Source organism: Haliotis cracherodii, unplaced genomic scaffold (genome assembly GCF_022045235.1).
Source record: "Haliotis cracherodii isolate W230 unplaced genomic scaffold, xgHalCrac1.p SCAF_13, whole genome shotgun sequence".
In the NCBI taxonomy this organism is placed as follows: Eukaryota; Metazoa; Mollusca; class Gastropoda; order Lepetellida; family Haliotidae; genus Haliotis; species Haliotis cracherodii.
In genome coordinates, this window is record NW_027266268.1 from 7,265,776 (window position 1) to 7,278,400 (window position 12,625).

A 12,625-nucleotide genomic window follows, 5' to 3' on the forward strand; every position below is an offset into this window, starting at 1 on the left:
ATGTGTCCTGCTTGTCGCTCAGATACCCAGTATCCCGTGGGGATACCGTGACAGGATAGGTCGCCATGCTTTGGGGGCAAAATAGACCCCCGATAAGCCATGCTTGTCTCAACGTTGATGTTTGGGGCGAACTAGAGCCCCAGTAAGCTATGTTTTTCCCCGTTTGAGGTGACAAAATAGATCCCCAGTAGTACCCGAAGCTTGTCTCCCAATGGGAATCCGAGTTAAAATGGGTCCCCAGCAGTACCCGAAGTCTGTCTCTCAATAGGAATTCCGGGTTAAAATGGGTCCCCAGCACCCTTGTACATATACTACTCAAAAACGATAAGAACCACCCGATTCTTTCATATTACTATGATTAATGTTAATGGCATGACAGATTTGCTGTAGTAATATGGAAGAATAGGGTGGTTACCCTATAATGCCAACTAAGATAAACTTTAGTGATATGAAAGAATTGGGTGGTTCAAAATGTTTTCAGTAGTAAACGTGACTTGTACTCCGACAGTGTGTAACTTAATGTGGTAGTGAAATCCCAGTGCAAAAGGCCGATGAATATGTGGGTGATAATGTTATTTACAGTGTCTCTAGCAACACTCAAGCAATATGACGTCAGGGTACACTATGAATGGGTGTCAATGTACCCATATGGGGAATCGAACCGGGTTCCTGTGTGACAACGCTCTTACCACTAAACTAACCCATCGCCCTCTCACCATTCGCGTTTACCAATTTGGTGCTGACTGACCATGAATCAGATCTGGGTAATGGATTCGAACCCACTACCAGCAAACAATGGCCCTACACCACCAGTCCACCCTTGCTCTGGTGTGCAAGTGAAGCTTCATGCCTTTCTTCAGTGCGCGAGTGAGTATGGTTTTACGTTGATTTTAGCAATATTCCAGCAATATTACGGCGGGGAAAATCAGAAATGGACTTCCCACATTACAACCACGTGAGGAATGGAACCATTGCTTTCGGCGTGACGAGTTGAATGATAAAATCCACTAGACTACCTAACATCACTTGAAATCGCCAACATGGCAATAATAAGACGATCAACACTACTAATGAAGAAAAAAAACATATTCCTGTTTATTCGTGCACGACATTAGTATTTCAATTTGAAACGTATAAATTTCGTAGCGTAGCAACTTATTTCCTGCTGCACACGCTGCTCTTGGGTTTGACGTAGGGCGTGGTCACGGGATCGGGGTGTGTCTTGACGGTGTGGGCCTGCGAATACAAATGGAATATTATTTAGTAAAATTTATTGAGTCTGGTTTAACACCGATTTGAGAAGTATTTCAGTGATGTCGCTATGGGTGCAGACAAACCAAGTAACATAATCAGACTATGAAAGTCAAGTTTCAACCCTTGCAGAACTGGGCTGGAATTTCAACGTTCTATTTTGGCTGAACTAACGAGTCAATCCATAGTCCAATCAAAATCGCGTTACGAAATCGACATCCGGTTCGTTATCAACAGAGCGACTGCCGTCCAGATTTCGGTTTATTGACGGATTTGCAAAGCATGTATACCGTCAATTTGTCGTCGACAGATATTTACCAAATCATTTCATGCTTTTTTAATCAAGGTGCTCAAGCTTTAAGATCTGTTTTATTACTATATTGATCTTGATTACCATTCAGATCGTCTTTCCTGGGCGCCGCCATTTTGTTTGAAGCAAATGCAAGTTCTATGAGAGGTGGAATCTGATTGGTCAATAGGAGGGACATAGAAGGGACATAAGTCAAAATAACCACTGCTGACGCTTCGATCGAGCAAAGAAATTCCAGTCTAGTCCGGCAAGGGTGGAAACTGGACTTTTATTAACAGTTAACTCCCTTGACAAGGGAAGATGAATCAGGACCAACCGGGGTCCGATTCCACTATAGGCTTCCTAAGGGACGCAACTCTGCACAGCGAAATAACGAATTAGACGACTGGGCCGCCCGTGTCCCAATAGGTGTAATAATCACGAGGGGATATCAGAATGTTTTGAGCCTAGCATGTTTAGAGCTTAAATATTATCCTGATCTTTAGTTACTTTTTAAGAGGCGACCAAAGGGATCGGGTTGTCAGGCTCGCTGACTTGGTTGATGCATGTCATCGGATCCCAATTGCGTGGGATCGATGCTCATGATACCGAATCACTGGATTGTCTGGTCGAGACGCGATGAGTTGATACCAGTGTATCTACTACTACCCACCGACGAGAACCCGGAATAGTCAGCGCATTGAATGACGTGGATGGAGTCGTCAGTGTTCTTCTGGAAGACGTCTCTGAGTGTCTGGTTCCTCCAGTCTTGGTGTACGAGGTAATTGAAGAATGCGTGCTTCTCGTGGTGGGGATCTTTGATGTAGGTGTCGTAGAGCGGGAGGCTCAAGCAGGAGGACATGGGACTCCGGGGGTAGTACAGGATAAAAGACAGGCACATCTCATCACTGGTCCTCACGCCACCCTACAACATACAGCACTGAATGAGTGAGTGAGTGAGTGGGGGTCGGAGGTTAGGGGCGTATTTTGGATTGGTGGCGGGTGAGTGAGTGAGTGGGAGCGTAGGTGCGTAAATGGTTGAATGAGTGACTTTGCTTGAGGCGACTGACGAGATCCGGCGGTCAGGCTCGCTGACTTAGTTGATGCATGTCATCGTGTCATCATTGCGTGGATGGATGCTTGTGATGGCAATCACTGGATTGTCTGGTCCAGATTCGATTATTCACAGACCGCTGTCATATAGCGGGAGTATTGCTGAATGAGTGAGTGGGTGTGTGAGTGAGTATGGCTTTTACGCCGCTTTTAGCAATATTCCAGCAATATCACGCCGGGGGCACACATTGTACCCATGTCGGGAATCGAACCCGGGTCCTCGGCGTGACGAGCGAACGCTTTAACCACTAGGCTACCCGACCGCCCCAACAAACATGAGTGAGTGGGAGAGTACTTTAAATGGGTGAGTGAGTGAGTGGGACTATATTGCGAATTGCGGCCACATGCATTAACGCGACATAAAAATGACGTCATTGATCAAAACATACATTATATTTTCTCCAGATAATATGAGATGACGTTTGTGTATATATGGTAATATTGTCTTGCTGATCTTGAATTATAGCATATTTCATGTGCACATTTAGTTTATCGTATATCAGGCAGCATGTCAATCAATACGTACAAATGTGAATTTGTAGCTCCCCTTTGACCTGTAGTCGCACTCGGTGATGATAGCGTCTCCCTGGAAGAGTACAAGTCCACAGTGAGTGAGTGAGTGAGTTTGTTTTGTTCGTCCAGTTCAGTTTTTTGGTTTACTCATACAGTGCAATCCCAAGGATCTATTTTTACAAACGCCCATATCGAGTGTTGGAATGTACTCTCCGTGACCTACCACTTGCAGCTTCCTCTCGTGAGCCAGCAGTCTGGTTTCCTGGAAGTCAAAGTCGTAGTTGTCGTCAACGATGAGAGGTTCGATCTCTGTGCCGTTCCTGATGACGCGGGTCCTGACTCCCTTCCCAATAAGATGGGTGTGCTGGAACACTGCGAACACATTCATCTCCGGGGCAGTGGACCGAGTCAGGGACTGAAGATGGCAAAATATGTAACATGTTTAGAGGTATCAAATATGGAGGAACACACGCACTGTCGGGTGGGTGGCGTCTGAAGGCAAATATATGCCATAGCACTCCACGCTAGAGCATATGTTTGTTTGTTGTTGTGCTCAGAAATATTCCAGCTACATGACGGAGGTCTGTAAATAATCGATTCTGGGCCAGATAACCCAGTGATTGACGTCATCGGCATCGATCTACGCAATTGGGATACGATGATATTCATCAAGCAAGTCAGCGAGTCTGACCACTCGATCCCATGTGTCGACTCTTACGACAAGCATAGTCGCCTCTTACGGCAAGCATGGGTTGTACAATGGTACTTGTGTATACAGCAATATGCGATGATCACATGTTTCAAAGGTGTTGCTTCATATGAAATAAACCCATACATTAGTTCATATTCGGCCACAGCATGCATTTCCTACTACATGTATATCTGCGTTTGTTTTCATACTGTGAAATCCGGCGTTTGGTCCTGTGTATGTTGCTCCAACAGCGAACAAATAACACATGAAAACAGCAAATATTTTTACAATATGAACAGACGCCACCAAGCCTACCATTCACAGATATAAAACTTCCAAAGAAAGAGCTAAAGATGCACGTACAGTAAACTACGGTTATACCGAACACGCTTTTAACGAACTGACGGATATAACGAACTTACTTTTTGGGTCCCGACTATTTGCTGTAGTTATGCTGTATATATGCTTATAACAAACTACGGTTATAACGAACTAAAATTAGTAGTCCTTTTGAATTCGTTATAACCGTAGTTTACTGTTGTAGATCGATTTAAACTGATATTATCCATTTGCTTGGAGTATTGAGGCTAATATACCCGTCTTCTACCACACAGAGCAACCCTTTAATCTGGACCTCACATTTCCGGATTATAGGAAGGAATGGTTTTGCCCAAACGCCCAGGGACCCGTGAAGATCCGGGATAGAATAGGTCTTCAGCAACCCATGCTTGCCGTAAAAGGCGACTATGCTTGTCGTAAGAGGCAACTAACGGGATCGAGTGGTCAGGCTCACCAACTTGGTTTGAGGCATGGTTGATGCATGTCATCGATCGCAATCAATTAATCACTGGATTGTCTGGTCCAGACTCGATTATTAACTGACCGCCGTCAAATAGCTTGAAGACTGCTGAGTGCGGCGTTAAACGACCAACAAACCAACCAAACGCCCAGGAGGGATTTCCGGGATTTCGAGTTCTGGACAAACGGAGTATTAATCTTAAACTCAATACATTACGGTTTTGACGAAACAACCCGCTATTTCGAGGTTTACAAAAGGTAAATATTTTACAGGTTCAAGGTAATAGCGTCCTAGGATATGAATGAGAATTGAAACTAGAAATTAGACAAGAAAAACGTTACCCTCTCCATACAGTCCATATTGCAGTACCCCCGGGATTTGAAGGATTCGTACTCAGGAGGGATGATCTGGAAAGGGTCTACCATGACACCAGTCTCCAGCACCCCGGCGTCGTGAAGTCGTAACGTCGGGGTGTAGTGAATGCGGATACCGGAACTGTCGATGACCCCTGAGCCATGATAGAAAGATAGATGTTAAGATTTGATGAGAAGGGTGAAATCTGGTGCGGAATCAGCAATGCTGGAAGCGATCATAAAAATCTCCAACATAAAGATATACCTATCAGCTTTATGCCTGGGGTTGGTTATATGTGTGTCTTCACATAAATACACCTACCAGCTTTAAATGTCGGGTTATATGTGTGTCTTCACATAAATACACCTACCAGCTTTAAATGTCGGGTTGTATGTGTGCCTTCACATAAATATACCTACCAGCTTTAAATGGCGGGTTGTATGTGTGCCTTCACATAAATATACCTACCAGCTTTAAATGGCGGGTTGTATGTGTGCCTTCACATAAATATACCTACCAGCTTTAAATGGCGGGTTGTATGTGTACCTTCACATAGATATACCTACCAGCTTCATGCGTGGGGTTGTATGTGTGTCTTCACATAGATACACCTACCAGCTTTAAATGTCGGGTTGTATGTGTGCCTTCACATAAATATACCTACCAGCTTTAAATGGCGGGTTGTATGTGTGCCTTCACATAAATATACCTACCAGCTTTAAATGGCGGGTTGTATGTGTCTTCACGTAGATTATCTACCAGCTTTACATGTGGGGTTGTGTGTGTCTTCACATAGATACACCTACCAGCTTTACGTGTGGGGTTGTGTGTGTCTTCACATAGATTACCTACCAGCTTTACGTGTGGGGTTGTGTGTGTCTTCACATAGATACGCCTACCAGCTTTACGTGTGGGGTTGTGTGTGTGTTCACATAGATTATCTACCAGCTTTACATGTGGGGTTGTGTGTGTCTTCACATAGATACACCTACTAGCTTTACGTGTGGGGTTGTGTGTGTCTTCACATAGATACACCTACCAGCTTTACGTGTGGGGTTGTGTGTGTCTTCACATAGATTACCTACCAGCTTTACGTGTGGGGTTGTGTGTGTCTTCACATAGATACCCCTACCAGCTTTACGTGTGGGGTTGCGTGTGTCTTCACATAGATTACCTACCAGCTTTACGTGTGGGGTCGTGTGTATCTTCACATAGATTACCTACCAGCTTTACGTGTGGGGTTGTGTGTGTCTTCACATAGATACCCCTACCAGCTTTACGTGTGGGGTTGTGTGTATCTTCACATAGATTACCTACCAGCTTTACGTGTGGGGTCGTGTGTATCTTCACATAGATTACCTACCAGCTTTACGTGTGGGGTTGTGTGTGTCTTCACATAGATTACCTACCAGCTTTACTTGTGGGGCTGTGTGTGTCTTCACATAGATACACCTACCAGCTTTACGTGTGGGGTTGTGTGTGTCTTCACATAGATACACCTACCAGCTTTACATGTGGGGTTGTGTGTGTCTTCGCATAGATTACCTACCAGCTTTACGTGTGGGGTTGTGTGTGTCTTCACATAGATTACCTACCAGCTTTACGTGTGGGGTTGTGTGTGTCTTCACATAGATTACCTACCAGCTTTACATGTGGGGTTGTATGTGTGTCTTCACATAGATACACCTACCAGCTTTACGTGTGGGGTTGTGTGTGTCTTCGCATAGATTAACTACCAGCTTTACGTGTGGGGTTGTGTGTGTCTTCACGTAGATTACCTACCAGCTTTACGTGTGGGGTTGTGTGTGTCTTCACATAGATACCCCTACCAGCTTTAAGTGTGGGGTTGTGTGTGTCTTCGCATAGATTACCTACCAGCTTTACGTGTGGGGTTGTATGTGTGTCTTCACATAGATTACCTACCAGCTTTACGTGTGGGGTTGTGTGTGTCTTCACATAGATACACCTATCAGCTTTAAATGTGGTGTTGCGTTTGTCTTCACATACATGTAGATATACCTACCAGCTTTAAGGTTGGGGTTGTGTATGTCTTGAAATAGATAACCTACCAGCTTTAAGGGTGGGGTTGTTATAATGTGTCTCCAGAACCACGTGACCAGGACCTTCCGACATTCCGAGAGGGATTCCAACGTCAGTAGGGAGATAAAACGCCTGCAGAAAGATATTTATTTTTGGTATACCATTAATTCAGGTGGTGGGGTGGGCTGTTTGTCACATGAGGACAAAATTATGTTCCGCCATTTTCGGGATCAGATCAGATGTTTCCCAATAAATATTAATCGTTCACTAGATGTTGGGTGTTGACATAACGTGATGTAAAACACGAGAGTTGTTACAGCAAATGAACCCACCTCTCCACCCACAGCCCAGGCTAGGAACACCGCCCTACACGACATCAGCGTCATGTCCTTGATCTCGTAGCAGTGGTAGTCCACGTTGTTGTATTTGTCGTCCAGCTTGGTCGGACACGTGTACACCACCATGTGGTGGACGACATCCTCGTTGCCAGGGGTGATGACGGGCTCGAACTGGATACGATAGTATAATGATGCAGACTAGTCACACGATGATTCAGTGTAATTATGAATTGATTCAACGTGACGACACATGTTAAGAAATCATTTATTCAAGGGGATGATAAAACCATTCAGTATAATGACTAGAAGATACAATGGAATGACAAGATGATTCAGTGTAATGACTAGAAGATTCACTGTAATGACAATAAGATTCAACGTGATGACAAGATGATTCAGTGTAATGACAAGAAGATTCAGTGTAATGACAAGAAGATTCAACGTGATGACAAGATGATTCAGTGTAATGACAAGAAGATTCAACGTGATGACAACATGATTCAGTGTAATGACAAGAAGATTCAGTGTAATGACAAGAAGATTCAACGTGATGACAAGATGATTCAGTGTAATGACAAGAAGATTCAGTGTAATGACAAGAAGATTCAACGTGATGACAAGATGATTCAGTGTAATGACTAGAAGATTCAGTGTAATGACAAGAAGATTCAACGTGATGACAAGATGATTCAGTGTAATGACTAGAAGATTCAGTGTAATGACAATAAGATTCAACGTGATGACAAATGATTCAGTGTAATGACAAGAAGATTCAGTGTGATTATGTGCCTCACTCTGGCAGTAAAGTAATAGAATCTAAGAAAGTGTTATCCCAAATATAACACTTGTTACATTTGACAACTTTCTAAATGGCATTGCGTGTTCATAGCTTTCGGCCTTGGGAGCCGTGCCAATTTACACTTCTCAGAGGGGTACACAAAGTACGAGATCTAGACTACCAGTTGTCGAACTTTCATTTTGTATAAGTCTCGGTGGGTTATATCGCAGATTTTGTGTACTGCGATTAGGTGCCTCACTCTGGCAGTGTGGGTTCGAATCCTGGATGTGACTCAACCCCAAAATGTACTACAATCTGTACTTTAGTAAGGAACTATTATCCCAAATATAACAATTGTTAACATTCAGTGTAATGACAAGAAGATTCAGTGTGATGATAAGATGATTCGGTGCAAAAGAATCTATGAGTAATATTAAGATCATTCATTTTCATTGATATACCAGTAGTTTTCATCCGACTTAGTTTATGATTTACCAAGCAGTAAAAACGAGAACGAACGATGGGCGCACCAATTAGAGTGAGGGTTGAATCCATGAGGAGATTGTCCACATACCATGATGAGGTGGTTTTTCTTCGGTGGTACGGGCATCTTGTGGACAGAGCAGTGGTAGTAGGTGTCAACGGCGGGCACTTGAAACTGGCAATACAAACAGGGAACGTTTCATCAATTATAAACATTAGATCAGTTGGACAAACAGTGAACGTTTCATCAATAGCATAAAACTTAGATCAATTGGACAAACAGGGAATGTTCCATCAATAGCATAAACCTTAGATCAATTGGACAAACATTGAATGTTCCATCAATAGCATAAACATTGGACGAATTGGACAAACAGTGAATGTTCCATCAAAAGCATAAACCTTAGATCAATTGGACAAACAGTGAACGTTTTATCAATAGCATAAACCTTAGATCAATTGGACAAACAGTGAACGTTTCATCAATAGAATAAACCTTAGATCAATTGGACAAACAGTGAACGTTTCATCAATGACATAAACCTTAGATCAATTGGACAAACAGTGAACGTTTCATCAATAGCATTAACCTTAGATCAGTTGGACAAACAGAGAATTCGAATTCTTAGGAATAATAAGTTCTGTATCAATATATCTCCAATCTGTGTCGAAACCTAAGATTGACAGAAGAATGATCTGTCCCCCTCTTCCACGCAATTCATTCAGACCATGCAAGTTTATAATATTTGGCAAGTCTAGATGGGCTGCTTTTCATCATATTTTATAACCCTAATTTAACAATTGTTTTTATCTGTAAAATATCTTCATTTCAGAGCCTAGACGTTAGTCTACGTAAAACCCCACAGACTCACTCATCCCACATTAAAGTAAGCTGTCATGCCGTCATAAAACAGACATGATGTTCAAAACGAATTAAACAAAACTTACTCGCTCCGGGCAAGTCTTAACTTGAGACATTGGGACAAGTTTACATGTATATAAGATAATCTCCTCACCTTCTGGTTGGTTATGTCGAAGTGCTGGGAGTCAGCTGGCATCACCTTCAAGGTCGGGGTCGTGTCCAACAGCAGGAGACTCTTGGAGCCCCGTCTGCCGGCCCCGTGGTAGGTCAGGCCAGTCTCGTGGATGGGGTCATCAGGGTGGTAGGCGAAGATGGCCTTTGTCGTCCCCTCCTGGGGGAGACAAACAAGGGGAGGATACTTTACACAGTGAACAACGAACTAAGATATATTAACCTGCCTCGGGTGCGAATGAATGGGTGATTGAGTTTTCATGATTGTCGACATTTTCATTATTTTTTTTAATTTTATTTATTTATTTATTTATTTATTTATTTATTTATTTATTTATTTATTTTAAATTGGGGGGGGGGGGGGGGGGGGGGGTGGGGGATTCAGTATTTACAGCATATTCAATATTTACAGATTTTTCAGTATTTACAGTATTTTCAGTGTTAGCAATAGTTTTTGCTTTTTCAAGTTTCAGTTTCAGCTTCTTCAGTATTTCAGCATTTTCAGTTCTTTCAGTTCTTTCAGTGTTTGGCCTAATATTAGAATTCAGGGTGCCGTTGTACAAAGTGAGCCTAGCGCTAACTCCCATACCTTTACACATACACCCAATGGCACCCAGCACCACAATGTTTACAAACACCCAAATCGTAATTTTCATAATCAACATAATGTCATATTATAATTTCAAAACAAACATGAACCTTAACATATGATAATGCAGAAGGGACATAGGAAAAGATTACTCTACCTTGATTACAAAGTCCTGTTTCTCATCACAAGTGTCGAGTGCTCGAGAAAACTTTAACACGGTGCCGAAGTCGTTCTCGAAGCCGGCGATGATGGTCCAGTCCTGAGAGTCGTCGATGATTGGTTCATAGAAACCGATTGTGTGGCGGTCCTGGAAGGAATAATGTACATGTGAGCAAATTATACAGGACGCTTTCAACCACTGGTTCCCGGGACTCAATATTCACAGGCTGCTGAAAAACTGAGGGGCAAAAGAAAGTATACCGAGTTTTTTTTATTTAATTGAAAATTGAAAGAACTGTTGTTAAATTTGTTTATGTCTATTTAACTATCACTCATTCCTGCAACAGTTTGGAAAAAGTAATATGTGGCTGGGTAATAATAAATTGGTTCAATGAAGTCTCCGGTAAAAAATGAATTTGCCACCACGCCCCCTAAATGTAATGATTGTCAAAGCTACAACAATTGCGTATTATGTAAAATTCTTCTTTTTTCAATTTTTAAAAGTTTTAAATCAAATTATTTGTAAAAAATAAGACTATGTTGATGTATTCTTTCAATGTCATGAGGACATCGTGCCAAACCGAATCATCACAAAATAACGATTTATAGAATATTTAAAAAATGGATCTATCTTAAAAATCTTGATACACAGTTTCTGAAGATGAACATGACATGATAAGGTTGCCTTTGTTGTTGTTCCGGCTTTTTTGTATTGTATTAATTCTGATAATACATCATACAGTGCCAAAACGTCGTGGTCCCCTCGCGTGACATTGCTGGAATGTTGCTGAAGATGTATATGTATTGTTGTAACTGTGTATTGTTCGTTTATTTGTTTGTTCAAGGCCATGCTCAGAAATATTCCAGCCACATGACGGCGGTATGTAAATAATTCAATCTGGACCAGAAATTTCCAGCGATGGACATCATCAGCATTGATGTACGCGATTAAGGATACGATGACAGGCATAAAACCAAGTCATGGTCAGCGGGTTTAACCGCCCGATCCCGTTAGTTGCCTCTTACGACAAGCATAGTCGCCTCTTACGACAAACACATTCGCCTCTTACGACAAACACAGTTGCCTCTAACGACAAACACATTCGCCTATAACGACAAGCATAGTCGCCTCTTACGACAAGCAAAGTCGCCTCTCACGACAAGCATAGTCGCCTCTTACGACAAACACAGTCGCCTTTTACGACAAGTATAGTCGCCTCTTACGATAAGCATAGACTCCTCTAACAACAAGCATAGTCGCCTCTTATAGACAAGCATAGTTGCCTCTTACGACAAGCATAGTCGCCTCTTACGACAAGCAAAGTCGCCTCTCACGACAAGCATAGTCGCCTCTTACGACAAACACAGTCGCCTTTTACGACAAGTATAGTCGCCTCTTACGATAAGCATAGACTCCTCTAACAACAAGCATAGTCGCCTCTTATAGACAAGCATAGTTGCCTCTTACGACAAGCATAGTCGCCTCTTCGGACAAGCATGGTGGCCTCTTACGACAAGCATAGTGGCCTCTTACGACAAGCAAAGTCGCCTCTCACGACAAGCATAGTCGCCTCTTACGACAAGCATAGTAGCCTCTTACGACAAGCATAGTCGCCTTTTACGACAAGTATAGTCGCCTCTTACGATAAGCATAGACTCCTCTAACAACAAGCATAGTCGCCTCTTATAGACAAGCATAGTTGCCTCTTACGACAAGCATAGTCGCCTCTTCGGACAAGCATAGTCGCCTCTTACGACAAGCATAGTCGCTTTAGCGACAAACATAGACTCCTCTTCGGATAATCATAGTCGCTTCTTTCCACAAGTGTAGTCGCCTTTTATAGACAACCATAGTCGCCTCTTACGACAAGCATAGACTCCTCTTATAACAAGCATAGTCGCTTCTTTCCACAAGTATAGTCGCCTTTTATAGACAACCACAGTCGCCTCTTACGACAAGCACAGACTCCTCTTTTAACAAGCATTGTCGCTTCTTTCCACAAGTATAGTACCTTTTTATAGACATCCATAGTCGCCTCTTACGACAAGCATAGACTCCTCTTTTAACAAGCATAGTCGCTTCTTTCCACAATTATAGTACCTTTTTATAGACATCCATAGTCGCCTCTTACGACAAGCATAGACTCCTCTTTTAACAAGCATAGTCGCTTCTTTCCACAAGTATAGTACCTTTT

At 42.6% G+C, this 12,625-nt stretch overlaps 1 protein-coding gene across 1 annotated transcript in view; it reads right to left on the reverse strand.

Moving 5' to 3' along the window:
• Window positions 1–1,082: 1,082 nt before the first annotated feature.
• The window catches only part of LOC139459432 (uncharacterized), a 36,818-nt gene continuing 25,275 nt past the window's right edge, over window positions 1,083–12,625 (reverse strand). The window contains exons 13-22 of the mRNA XM_071240880.1: window positions 10,429–10,578; window positions 9,666–9,842; window positions 8,741–8,824; window positions 7,383–7,559; window positions 7,080–7,182; window positions 4,998–5,164; window positions 3,390–3,581; window positions 3,180–3,239; window positions 2,214–2,465; window positions 1,083–1,236 (exon numbers count right to left, since the gene is read on the reverse strand). Of these exons, the coding sequence (XP_071096981.1) occupies window positions 1,156–1,236; window positions 2,214–2,465; window positions 3,180–3,239; window positions 3,390–3,581; window positions 4,998–5,164; window positions 7,080–7,182; window positions 7,383–7,559; window positions 8,741–8,824; window positions 9,666–9,842; window positions 10,429–10,578 (1,443 nt within the window). The 3' untranslated portion in view covers window positions 1,083–1,155. The remainder of the gene's footprint in view (window positions 1,237–2,213; window positions 2,466–3,179; window positions 3,240–3,389; window positions 3,582–4,997; window positions 5,165–7,079; window positions 7,183–7,382; window positions 7,560–8,740; window positions 8,825–9,665; window positions 9,843–10,428; window positions 10,579–12,625) is intronic.